At 25.8% G+C, this 12,634-nt stretch overlaps 2 protein-coding genes across 2 annotated transcripts in view; one reads left to right on the top strand and one right to left on the bottom strand.

Moving 5' to 3' along the window:
* Positions 1-1,595: 1,595 nt before the first annotated feature.
* Positions 1,596-12,634, bottom strand: part of LOC126552394 (E3 ubiquitin-protein ligase RFWD3-like) — a 28,517-nt gene continuing 17,478 nt past the window's right edge. Inside the window, exons 2-8 of the mRNA XM_050207095.1 lie at positions 3,626-3,816; positions 3,342-3,469; positions 3,132-3,275; positions 2,808-3,008; positions 2,514-2,739; positions 2,000-2,446; positions 1,596-1,855 (exon numbers count right to left, since the gene is read on the bottom strand). Of these exons, the coding sequence (XP_050063052.1) occupies positions 1,596-1,855; positions 2,000-2,446; positions 2,514-2,739; positions 2,808-3,008; positions 3,132-3,275; positions 3,342-3,469; positions 3,626-3,686 (1,467 nt within the window). The 5' untranslated portion in view covers positions 3,687-3,816. The remainder of the gene's footprint in view (positions 1,856-1,999; positions 2,447-2,513; positions 2,740-2,807; positions 3,009-3,131; positions 3,276-3,341; positions 3,470-3,625; positions 3,817-12,634) is intronic.
* Positions 11,230-12,086, top strand: LOC126552393 (uncharacterized). The gene is made up of 5 exons (XM_050207094.1): positions 11,230-11,392; positions 11,464-11,577; positions 11,657-11,752; positions 11,821-11,874; positions 11,953-12,086. Exons 2-5 carry the CDS (start codon positions 11,493-11,495, stop codon positions 12,084-12,086), a joined length of 369 nt encoding a protein of 122 aa, XP_050063051.1. The 5' UTR covers positions 11,230-11,392; positions 11,464-11,492.

The raw sequence follows: 12,634 nt of genomic DNA, 5'->3' as shown, positions 1-12,634 counted from the left end.
AAAACAATTTCTGTCTTGAAAGATTTAATAATTGAATAATTACTTAGACATTTTTTTATATTGTATTGTTGAAAAAAAAAATAGATTATTAAATATATAATTTTCAAAATTATTAACAATAAATAATAAATACAATTCAATAAATACTATTATTTTACTTGAACAAAACATATATATATATATACATACATATAACATTAAATGAAATGTTAATCACCATTTATTGTATATATCTAGTATGTTCAAAAAGTAAGAAATTCAATGCAATTTAGTTTTTACATGTTCAAAGTCTTAATTGCAACTCAGAATTTATCATGGCAATCTATAAATATCTTGACTATAAATGGATATTTCAAAACAAAAAAAATTCAAATATTTTATGTTGGTTATTTTCATGTGGTACCATTTAATTCGAACAATTTCAACTATAGTATTCTATAAATAAATTACTTTTATTATTTATACTAATATCATTTTATTTTTAAATTCAGAATAAAGTTGAAAAATACTAGTTTGATTTGTATTTATCAATTGATTTAATCATTGCTGAAAGCTTCAATATTAATTAGATATTTATTAAAGTAGATGTGATGTATTTTGCTAACAAAAGCATTATTATTAAAGCATATTATTCTTTTAAAAACAAAACTTAACTAAGTTTGAACTTAATTTTCACAAAATTTTATATTTTAAAAAAAAACAATTTCTGTCTTGAAAGTTTTAATAATTGAATAATTACTTAGACATTTTCTTATATTATATTGTTGAAAAAAAAAACTAGATACATATATTATAAGTGCCATTAAACTAGAATTTTTGTATTGTAATAAAAAAAACCCCACATATTTATTTGCCATGTATTATTATAATAAGATACACTATTACTATATCTGTGAATTTTTTTTAGATGTATTGAGGACCAACGTCAAATACAAAACTGTACCAGATAAAGATAATGATAATGATATAAGAACATGGCTAGCTCATGCAATCAATCTGCAAACAGACGGAGGCACCTTATTCATGATTTCAACTGAAAACATTCTTAACATAGACTATAATATGTTCTGTAATAAGTGAACTAAGAATAAGTTTTTAAAGATGTGTGCGTTAACCAACAGCAATTACATCTCATAAAACATAATCATATTATATTCACATAACTGTTCCATACAACTATTAATATGTTATTCAAAATGTTTTGAAACTTTTTTTTATAACCTAAGTTGAATTGATATGCGTTAATAATTAAATTTTATTACACGGTAGTTGGTACATTCTTGTAATATTAAGAATATACATGTAATGTAGTCTTGAAAATTTAAGCATTATATGGTATTATTAAAATTTAATGACAAATTATTCATAACATAAAAATATTCATACAAACAATACATAATTATGTATGTCAACAGCCATCAGACTTATTATGTACCTATCTAAGTTAAAAATGTATTAATATAGTATGACGAAATATTAAACCAATTGTAGCTACAAAAATCTCAAGAATTTTGATCATGAAAAATCTTTAATTTTACTATAAAGTGATAGATGCAAAAACACAATGTTTTATGTTTGTTTGTTTTTATTTTTTTTTAAACAGAGAAAATACTAAGAGTATTTTTTGACAATCCAGCTATTGTACGTCTTCCTTGAATGGTTATGTCGGGTAAGGGACACAGGTCCAAAATACAGTCATTAACCTTAAAATCATGAACATGTTTCTTCTTATTAATATTGAATACATCGATGGTACCGGATTCTTCATCATAACAACACACTAGTGGGTCAGCGTTGTATCCACCGCTTGATGGAACCAAGCACGACCGATATATTTGTGTTGACTTTGCTCTACCTTAAAGTATTACAAGCATATTTTAATATATATATATATATAAGATAATAACATCATAAATAATTATTAAAAATGCATTTTAAATATTTATTATAAACAACAAAAACGAACAATAATACTTAATATAATTTTGTCAAAACCAACCATAAAATGTGACCACTTGACTTAATACAGGTCCTTCTTCATTAAAATTAGCAAATTTAGACACAATATGTCTATCTGTGTGGAAGGGACCAGAAGGTCTAGCAGATGTTAGCACTAGATTAGATTGACAGTCATATGAAGTACTACTCCAGAGTCCTGTCAACGGTAATTCTGTTTCTCTGTACGTATAATAGTCGTTGTCCACTGTTTCTTCCAGTACGGACAAATGGTCCATTCTCGCCTTTAAAAATCCACCATTTTTGAATGATCGAGATGATGATGGTGGGAGTATATTAAGTGAAACGCAACCAAGATTTTGGGTTTTTTCACAATTAAAAATTTTCATACACCTCCGGTCTACATAATACACGGACCCCGTTTGACTACCGACAACCAACACGTGAGTGTTGTCACCAGCCCAACAACATGACCACAAAGGTTCAGGAACTATACATTTAAACACAACTGGTTGAAAATTATATTAAGACAATATCACAAAAATAAATATAATCACCACTCATAGAAGAAACCACTGTGTCAATATTTAAATCTGTTAGATTGATCTGACTATCCAAACCAACAGATGCCAAAAGATGATCATGAAGAGGGTGGAACACCATGTCACGGATTTCTTTTTTATGCGCACAAATGTATTCATTAGAAAGTCTCATTAATTGCACATCCATTTTTCTGATCACGTACGAATCCAATGTTGTAGTATCAGATTGCTGTGACATCACCTGATAATAATTTCATGTTTTTATAATTTAAAAAATAAACAAATTAACTCTATTTAACCAACACTTACCAACATCCTATTATTTTTATTATATGCCATAACTCCACAGCTCTGGTTTTTACATACAGTAAATGTTCGTTGACATGCTGCAGGTTCAGTGTGACCATCATAAAGTAGCCTTTTTAATCTTTTAGCTTCGGTATCCAATGTTTCAGCATTCGATCTCCACCGTTCTACTTCCATTTCCATTAAGTGTTTTGCATGAGTTGCCTAAGAAAATAAAAAAAGGACAATAATTAATATAAAAGTAAAACTATTTCATAATCAAAATAAAATATATTTAATGATAAGCTATTGTTGTGACAATAATAATTATTTTTCATTAATTCTCACCTCTTTCAATTTACGTTCAACAGCAGTTATCTCTGCTGTATGATCAACAGTTACGACGTTTTCAGCATATAAAACTCTAAGATCTTTTAAAATCGCTTTTGTGTTACATAATGGACAACTACTTGTACCATTTTCATTTTCAGTCTAAAACAAGAGAATATAAAACATATAAAAATGTACAAAAAAAAAATCATTTGCTAAAATACTAACTAAAATCCATCTTTTTAAACAATGCTCTCCGAAAATATGACCACATTTCAAACATACTGGTTTATGTAAACCAGCACTAGTCAACTTATCTAAACATATTGCACAAGAAGATGCTTCATCTGATTTGTCTATAAATGAAGTAGAAAATAAATATATATATATATATAATATATTAAATAAATATAATGAATATAATATATATTAATAACGTAATATTAGAGTAACATTTTTTAAAGAAAACTTATATGATTTACCATTATTAGTTTGTATTATAGTGACTATACCTTCTAATGTACGTTTCGCTGTAGATCTTGTAGATGTTTTTGAAGATGATGCTGAATCCATTGGAGATTCTGTAGGAAATCTTGCTGCAGGGTCTATGGGAAATCCTATTAGAGATTCTGTAAATCTTCCAGGTCTTGAAGTTGTTTGAGTAGGTACTTGCCACCACAATAACACTTGATGAACGAAAACCCTGAAGAAAAAAAATTATTTTTTATACTGATTAACTATCAATAATAGGTATTATAGCAATAATAGTGAAATACTGATAGTTGATTTTTATGTTAAAAAAAAAAAAAAAAAAAAAAAAGATAAAAATGATAGATTCTTTGAAACAGGTAGAAAATAACGTAAAAATAATTAAATATTTAAAGTATATTTATTATATCTTAATATTTTTAATCATTTTTTGAACACATCATTAAATATACTTTGTAACATGTAAAAATAGTAAGTACATAGGTACGTGATTTAACAAACTTAGATTTTTTTCAAAAAATGTACGAAACATGTACGATGTGAAGTATCGCTCATTAGGTGGGTTACATTCGATACGATTAACTCGATTAAAGTTCACGATAAAGATAATTGTCATTCGTATTCGTTTTTCCTGTACACAAGGTACCTAATATTACTGTAAATAATTACTTATTTATATTTTATATTTCTGACATGATTGTTTCTGATCACAATAACCGAAAACCTTAACACTGTAAGCGACGAAAAATGCACCTATAACGGTTGTTTGTTCCGTTCCTGGGATTTTTGATCACTATATTATACTACACTATTATTATTTTTAAGCTAATTTAATTACGTTTTATTAGATAGGGTGGGTATGCCTGTACTTATAGTAAATTCTATGGCTAAATATATAGGTATGATCGCAACTTCGTGATACGCTGGTGTCATGGCCGCCACTGGCAGTGGTAGGTAATAGATACACCGACCGACGTAGTACGGTGATGAAAACCACTGCCAGTTAAGATTTATTTCCATGCCAAATCATGAATAGTACGTGAATAGTAATACGTGCGCAGCCCAGAACGCAAATGCGTCTTAATGAGCTCATACCTATATATTTAGCCATGGTAAGTTCTACAAACAATCAAAAAAGTACATTTAATGTACTTTATTTATAATAATATTATATACAGTAGAAACCGTTTATAATGACATTCAAGGAACCAAGAAAAATAGGTCATAATAACCAATGATAATAGTCTGTATACCTCCATATAAGAGTTTTGCAGGGACTATCAACCTAAGGTAATCACCTTGTAATGTATGTCATTACATTCGGTGTTATTATAAACAGTTTCTACTGTATAACATAAAACATGAAACATACCTTCTATTGAATGTGAACTAGTGTCATCATATTGAACAGCATCTACTGGACGAATTAAATGTACAGGATCGACTCATTAATAATAAAGAAATGGTTGCGCTAACCTAATAAGTAGATAGGTACTCATCTGTAACGGAAGAAAAACTATGTTTGGTTACCAATATGGTTACAATATGTATCACTGTTAACTGAATATTGGTATCATAGGCTTTATCAGTGGCATCACCATAATTAATAATATAAATTATTTTTTCTATTATATATCATAATAGACTTGATAATTTATTAATTTAAACCTTACAGGCATTACGGTCTGATGTCCTTGAATGTTAAATTTAAAACAATTTATCTGAAATGGAAAAGTCATTTCATTATGCATTTGGGTTTCGAGTTGTTACAATGTCTTTGGAATGGCGATAATGACTTTATCAATAACATCATTGACTTGATTTTATGGAGGTGGATTAGAAGCAAATACTTGTGAAGTACCTATTTCTTAGATCTGCAGCTACAGTATCTGGTACATCTACAAGATAATAATGGTATGTAACAATAATTAATATATAAAACATATATTTATTGTTACCATTTAATCATTTTATTATATTAGTTTTATAGGGAAGTACTAGTATAAGAGTTATATTACACTAATAATTTCATCCATGATCAAGATTCTTATATTAATATTAAAATCTAACTTATCAATTAATAAATGAAAATAAATAGTATAATCACGAATTAATAATATAATATAATGACCTGTATATTTTATATTATATAATGCTGTAACCCGACCCGTCTCAGCTTCGCATTTGATTGGTTGTTTATTTTGCCTTTAGACGATGATTATGTGGATTTTTTTTATTCCACACATCATCGTTTAATAATATCGGCAAAGTTAATATAAAAAGCGGTTAATGAAAACGTTTTGAAATGTTTCTATCGGTAATCGGTATTGTTAATTATGATAAATATGTTTTTATTAAAAATGGGAACATATTATAAACACAATATTTAATGTATTCTGATGAAATTTATATTACATTTTAATATATAATAGGTATATAAATTATGTAATATTATAATATTATATTTTATATCTAATTATACATCAATATATAATATAGGTATTAGGTACACATCATTATTCAAAAATCCACGGTTAGATGGATTTTATTTAAGTTGTAGACTTAATAGAGTATAATAATACACATTTTACTTCACTATATAATATCACTAACTGTTGGTAAAAACACAATAGGTATACAACCACAAAGTTTATGGAACAAACCTGCACTTGGTTATTTAACACTGTTCAATATTTATGCACGTTGTCTCATCGTATAACCGTTACATTTAACCTAGACCATTCAACATATAGTTGTATTACTTGTATTTAGATGATATATACTTGTTCATTATTGCCTGTATAATGTAATGTTTAACTGACAAGTGACAATTGATATACGAGTATATGCGACTACGACGTAATGAAATATTGTGATCATTGGGCAACGAAAATATAAATATAATATCAGTACCTACCTATATAACGTCAACATTTCAGATGGGCAGATGACTTACCAGAAAATTTGTTCATTCTGGTCATAAACATATAATTTATATTTTAAATACCTATATTCACGAAAATATAGAAATAAAGTTAATTGACGTTGAAAGCAGTATTCTGTTTACTACGACGTGTGCATATATTCAATTTTGAAAACTTGAAAAAATAATATATCGTACAGTAGGTACAATATATATATATATCTTTAAAGTAGACATTTAAATTAAAATTTTTTTATTAACAATAAAAATGAAGTACCTATTATATTTGTAATGACAATAATAAAATACCCAAACTATAGAATCTATAATTATGATATGTATAGAGGTACTATAGCTGTGTAATTTAATAATTTAATATTTATAATATTTTCTAGAAAGCTTAAGCTGAAGCGATTCACATTTATATTTATAGCTTATTGTCATTCGTTATGTGATCACTGTTATAAATGATATATATATATATATAATATATATTATACACCTATGTCCTATGTATATTGCAGCAACGTTGCATGCAAATTTGATTACTATCATATTGGATTTTGAATTGTAACCGGCAAGCTCTTTGTTAATTTTAACTTTTAAGTGTTACATCAACACTATTGTACCTAAATTCCTGATCTCAGTTTAATAATTTTACTAATTTTTCGTGTAGAGCTAATTGGTCTATCCGCAAATGTATATAAGTGTAAATGTGTAATTTAATTTTTGTTTTTGTCTGAATATTATGGGGAATATCCGAATATCAAACGTAATTATATGTATCACCGTTGTAGCTGCTATAGAGCTATTTCAGCTTTTAATAATACTATTAAATAATAATTGGGTCTTTTCTTTATTACCCGGTGGCCGTTTTGGTGCTGTAGCTGTATACCGTTGTTTCTTGTCGTAAACCGTAAACGGATAAACATTATGTTAATCTAATATTATTATTTATTTTAGGATATTATTATAATATTGTCATCGTTATTACTTATTATATTGATTACAATACTGTATTATATTTATATGTGTACGTTGATTGCATCATCCGTAGATGGTTTTCTCGTTATTACGATCGTTAACGACGACCGACGTTATGTTTTGAATTGTTGCGAGTTTGCGAGTTGGGATAATGTACGCCGGGTCGACGAAAGGCCACTGTTGTTGTCGTTCTTGCGTTTAATAATAATTATTAATTTCGGTGTTCGGTTTCGGACGTTTCGGTCATTTTATTATTTGCCGACTTGTCGTCAGATGTGTCAGAGATTGTCTCTTAGTATTATTCTTGTAACTTTATTCAGTTAAACTCGATAAACTTGTTTTATTTAATATTTTTTATGTATTAAATATATTAATATTATTTTATTTTATTTAGTATTTATTACACATTTACAATATGCCTATTAGTAAATCATACAGATTATCTGCGTCTTGCTTCTGTTCGGGCTTCTTCAAAATTCCAACAGTTTTGGTAAGCAAAATCTTAAGTTATTTTAATTTTATTTAAGTTCATTATAAGGACGTGAATGACACACTCAAACACATAATATTATATTATTGTTGCGTCTTACATATATACTATACATACATGTTTGCCTATCAAATTTACATCAGACAAAATTTTATAGTAAATAAATTTATGCAAAAGTTTAAAATATTAACTAAATATGCATATTATCTAAGAATACAAATGTGTTTTAATTTTGGGTATTGTTGTATAATTGGAAAGATACCATACTAATAGTTTTAAAAAAGAAGAGGTTTTTACATATTTGGAATTGGAAATATATCGATTTAAAATATAGGAGGGCATTCTATATAAATTTAACTTACAATTAAAACTTAATTTTATTAATATTTGTTAATAATTTATTTTAAAAATGTACCTATTATGATTAGGTATTAATAAAATAAAATTTTACCTACAAAATCCAATGTTAGGTACATACAATTATTAATATAATAATAGTAGTAACTATATGTTTCAACCCTTGCCATGTTCAGGATATAACACAAAAAAAATCTAATTAAATAATAAATAAAAAAAATAAAAAAAGTGAATTTAACTACCGAGTAATATATCATGTTATTGTGTGTAGGTAGCTTTGGTGATCAGGAAACATGACAATGTTAGCTATTTACCAGCCAATAATTATTATATTTGATACTGTAGATTTTATAAATTTGTCTTTATAATTTTACAGAACAGGGAAAGTGTGATAATCATTTAAAAACAATAGCAAATCCTTAGAGAAAGTATTGTTATAGGAACTCAATAGGTACTTAATAATTATTATTTAAAATTTTAGTTATGGTGTATTAGTAGGTACCTATCTGTTGCCCCTTACATTTTTATAAACTATGTACCTACATTATTGAATATTAATCTAGGCATCTAATACATAGATAATATTATATATTATATTTATATAATATTTTTTAAATTAGAATGACAACTATTGTGATATCTTTATTGGACCTTAGCTTAAGCCTTAAACCAAGTACCTCAAAATAATGTTTGTCTATATAAGTACCTACTCATGTTTAAATACTTGACTGTCCCAAAAGATATTGACACAATGGCACGGAAAAAAACATTTCATTGTAAAATCAATATATTCATTAATCGGTTTAAAATTTTAAATAAATATACCTACATGCAATTTTATTATGATATATTACTTTATTGATTTATTGCATATCTTACTTCAGTTTAGATAATTATTTAAAAAATTGGACATCACTGCATTGCATTTTTTTTTTTTTTTTTTTAGTAAGATTTCATTTAAATAATAAAAGTCAAGAAAGTAATATCTCTGTCTTGACATCTGAAAAATCAAATCTTAGACAATGTCCAGATCTGGCATTAACTGATCACCAACCACATCCAAATTTATTACCTAGTATATCAACAGTTGACGATGCCCCTAAAACTCAAATTATTGATAATAGTAATTCTTTAGTGCTTGATACAACAACATTACCAAATTTCGATGATGGTGTTGCACATTGGGCAGTGAACCATAATGTTCCAAAGACTACTGTGAATTCATTACTGTCGTTATTAAGAACCCACAAGATGTTTTTCATCATTACCTAAAGATAGTAGAACACTTTTACATACATCTAAATACGATTATACTTTTTTTACTGTAGAGCCTGGCTTGTATTACCATTTTGGAATTGCTAAAAGGATCTTTCAAAACTATGTAGTCAACGAAGATGATTTTTCAATTAAAATTGCTATAAGCATTGATGGCCTTTATCTTTCAAAATCCAGTGGAAGTCAATTCTGGCCTATTTTAAGCTTATATAATAAATAAAATTAAGAAACCTAAAGTTTTTCCCGTTGGAATATATCACGGGTATACAAAATCCAATGATATAAACTCATCATGGGTGATCTTAAGGTCTGGAATATGATTGATATAAAAATATAAAATGATGGTTATACATTTGAATAACTACACTTATGCTATGCCAATACTCCATACAGATATCTAAAAATTGTTTTTAATAATGTAAATATAAAATATGTAAATAAATATTAAACTGTATTATAAATATAATATAATATGTAAATTGACAAAATTTTTCAAAATAACAATGTTTACACGTCATAATTAGTACCTACTGTATTGTGGTTATTATCATCAGATATAGTTAATTAGGTAATTTATAGTTTATGTGTTATTTAATATTTATTATATATGAACTAGTCACTATTATAAATTAAATTAATATGTTATAGCTTTCTTTAAGTATGTGGTATGTCATTCACTTCAAAAAAGACAACACAGTTAACGTTGTACCAAGTAGTTGGTACAAAAATGGGCTGTGTGCATGGCCAATAAAAATTTCAAACATCAAAAAAATTGTTATAAAAAAATAACAACTAAACAAAAAAGATTTTAAATGGCATATTGCCAGAAAGCTGGGGACTTGTTATGGTAAATATAATTATTATTATTATGGTGCATTTAATATTTTATATTTAACATAATATTGAAACTTTTACTAACAATATAGTATCATTTACATTTATTTTGTTTAGATACATATCAACAAGCAAAATACAAAGCTAGAATCGCTCAAGAATCAAGTGACTTATTAGAAACTGAAAATTTAAAATCCGCGGAACAAAAATAATTGATAATTCACCATCACAGGAACAAGAAAAAATGACTATTAAAAGTTCACCTGGTATATTTTGTAAGTACAATATAATATACAGTGTATACTGTATACACATATTATATCATCTATATAAGTTTAATTATTAATAATGAATACAAAATTACCCTTTTTTATAATAATTTGTATTTTTTAGTGAATAAAGAATTAGTTAGTGACAGTGAATCAAAGGATTCCTCTGATTTAGATCCAGATTTCACCGTACACATAGGTAACAAATTCCAAAAATCTGTTAGGAAAAAACAAAAAATATATTTATATATACGTTATTATTACTTACTTAAAATTGATATCAAACTATTTTAGTAATATACATTATAATATTATAACATTTTCAATGTATCTATTAAAGTAATATATTTATTGAAATTGTTACAGCTGCCTAAACATCTGTTTATTGCTTATAAATACCACATTTTAGTTATTTTTATATTTTAAATATATTTATTAAGTAGGTATATGATTATTGATTATAAAAAATAATTGATTTTAGATTCAAGTCGAATGTGTCAAATTTTTTCAAATGATAATAATGAAAACGTGCACATTGTTTATTCACCGAATGAAAAATCTTTTCCTAACACAAAAACATTATCACATTCTAATCTATTGAAATCACAAAAATAGTGTTTATGTTATACCCAGCCTACCAAGGCTTCAAACTCCAAAGGTAATTTTTAAAATTATTAACAATAAATAATAAATACAATTCAATAAATACTATTATTATTATTGTTTTAGATTTATTTGCTTCATTCAAAATATCTGAAATGGAAACATTATCTAAATCCCAGTGTAATATTTCATCAAAAAGAAAACTTTTTGATGATTTTCAAGAAGCATTAGAATTGAATGGTAAGAATTTCTTATATTTTTTTATATTATACCTTATATTACATAGTTTCATTAAAAATAATCAATATTATCGATTTAGATTTTTCTGAAAAATCATGTTTTAAACAACACAATCCTGACGATTTCTCATCTGCTCTTACTTTGAAAACATCATCTTCTACTGCTTCAAATCAAGGTAAATGTTGATACTAATACTTACACAATTTCTTAATCGACTGATATTTAATTGTTTCTTTTCTCTAGGCCTTACGCTAAGTAACGGTAAAACTGGTATTGAACCTACAATGTCATTAGCTGGTATGTATTAAATTACTTTGTAATAATATATTATATATATATATAATTATGTTACTTTATTAATCTTATTGTTTTTAGAGTTTCAAAAATATGTGGTGAATACATTGTCTACTATAAAATATGACTTAAATTTTTGTGTATCTACTAATCAACAAATTAACGCTAACATGAATGGATACATGTCAATTGATCGAAAACAATTGATCGCATGACAATTGATCGAAAACTATTGATCGAAAAACAATTACTCGTAAACGACAATTCATCGAAAAGAAATAATTGCTCGCAAAATTAAAAATTATATTATTATTGATAAATAAAAAAAGGTCATATAAAAATTATATAATCATATAATTATATATAAAAATATAATATAGGTATATAATATATATCATATAATTTAAAAAAGGTCGTTAAAAATTGCTAAATAATTTCAAAAAATGGTCGTATAAAATGATAAATAATATTTAAAAATGGTCATATAAAATAACTAAGTAATTACAAAAAATGGTCATATAAAACAAATAAATAATTTTAAATAATGGTCGTTAAAAATTGCTAAATAATTTCAAAAAATGGTCGTATAAAATTGATAAATAATATTTAAAAATGGTCATATAAAATAACTAAATAATTACAAAAAATGGTCGTATAAAATTGATAAATAATATTTAAAAATGGTCATATAAAATAACTAAATAATCACAAAAAATGGTCATATAAAAAAATAAATAATTTTAAATAATGGTCGTTAAAAAAT

The sequence above is a fragment of the Aphis gossypii genome, chromosome X, assembly GCF_020184175.1.
Source record: "Aphis gossypii isolate Hap1 chromosome X, ASM2018417v2, whole genome shotgun sequence".
In the NCBI taxonomy this organism is placed as follows: domain Eukaryota; kingdom Metazoa; phylum Arthropoda; class Insecta; order Hemiptera; family Aphididae; genus Aphis; species Aphis gossypii.
Note: the sequence above shows the minus strand (reverse complement) of the source record. Positions and strands in the feature narration are given on the sequence as shown.

Bases quoted from the DNA above. Each gene is read 5' to 3' on its own strand.
- LOC126552393 (XM_050207094.1), top strand. From the start codon at position 11,493: ATGGAAACATTATCTAAATCCCAGTGTAATATTTCATCAAAAAGAAAA. The intron at 11,578-11,656 runs GTAAGAATTTCT...TTATCGATTTAG, and splicing joins AGAAGCATTAGAATTGAATG to ATTTTTCTGAAAAATCATGT. The intron at 11,875-11,952 runs GTATGTATTAAA...TATTGTTTTTAG, and splicing joins ACCTACAATGTCATTAGCTG to AGTTTCAAAAATATGTGGTG.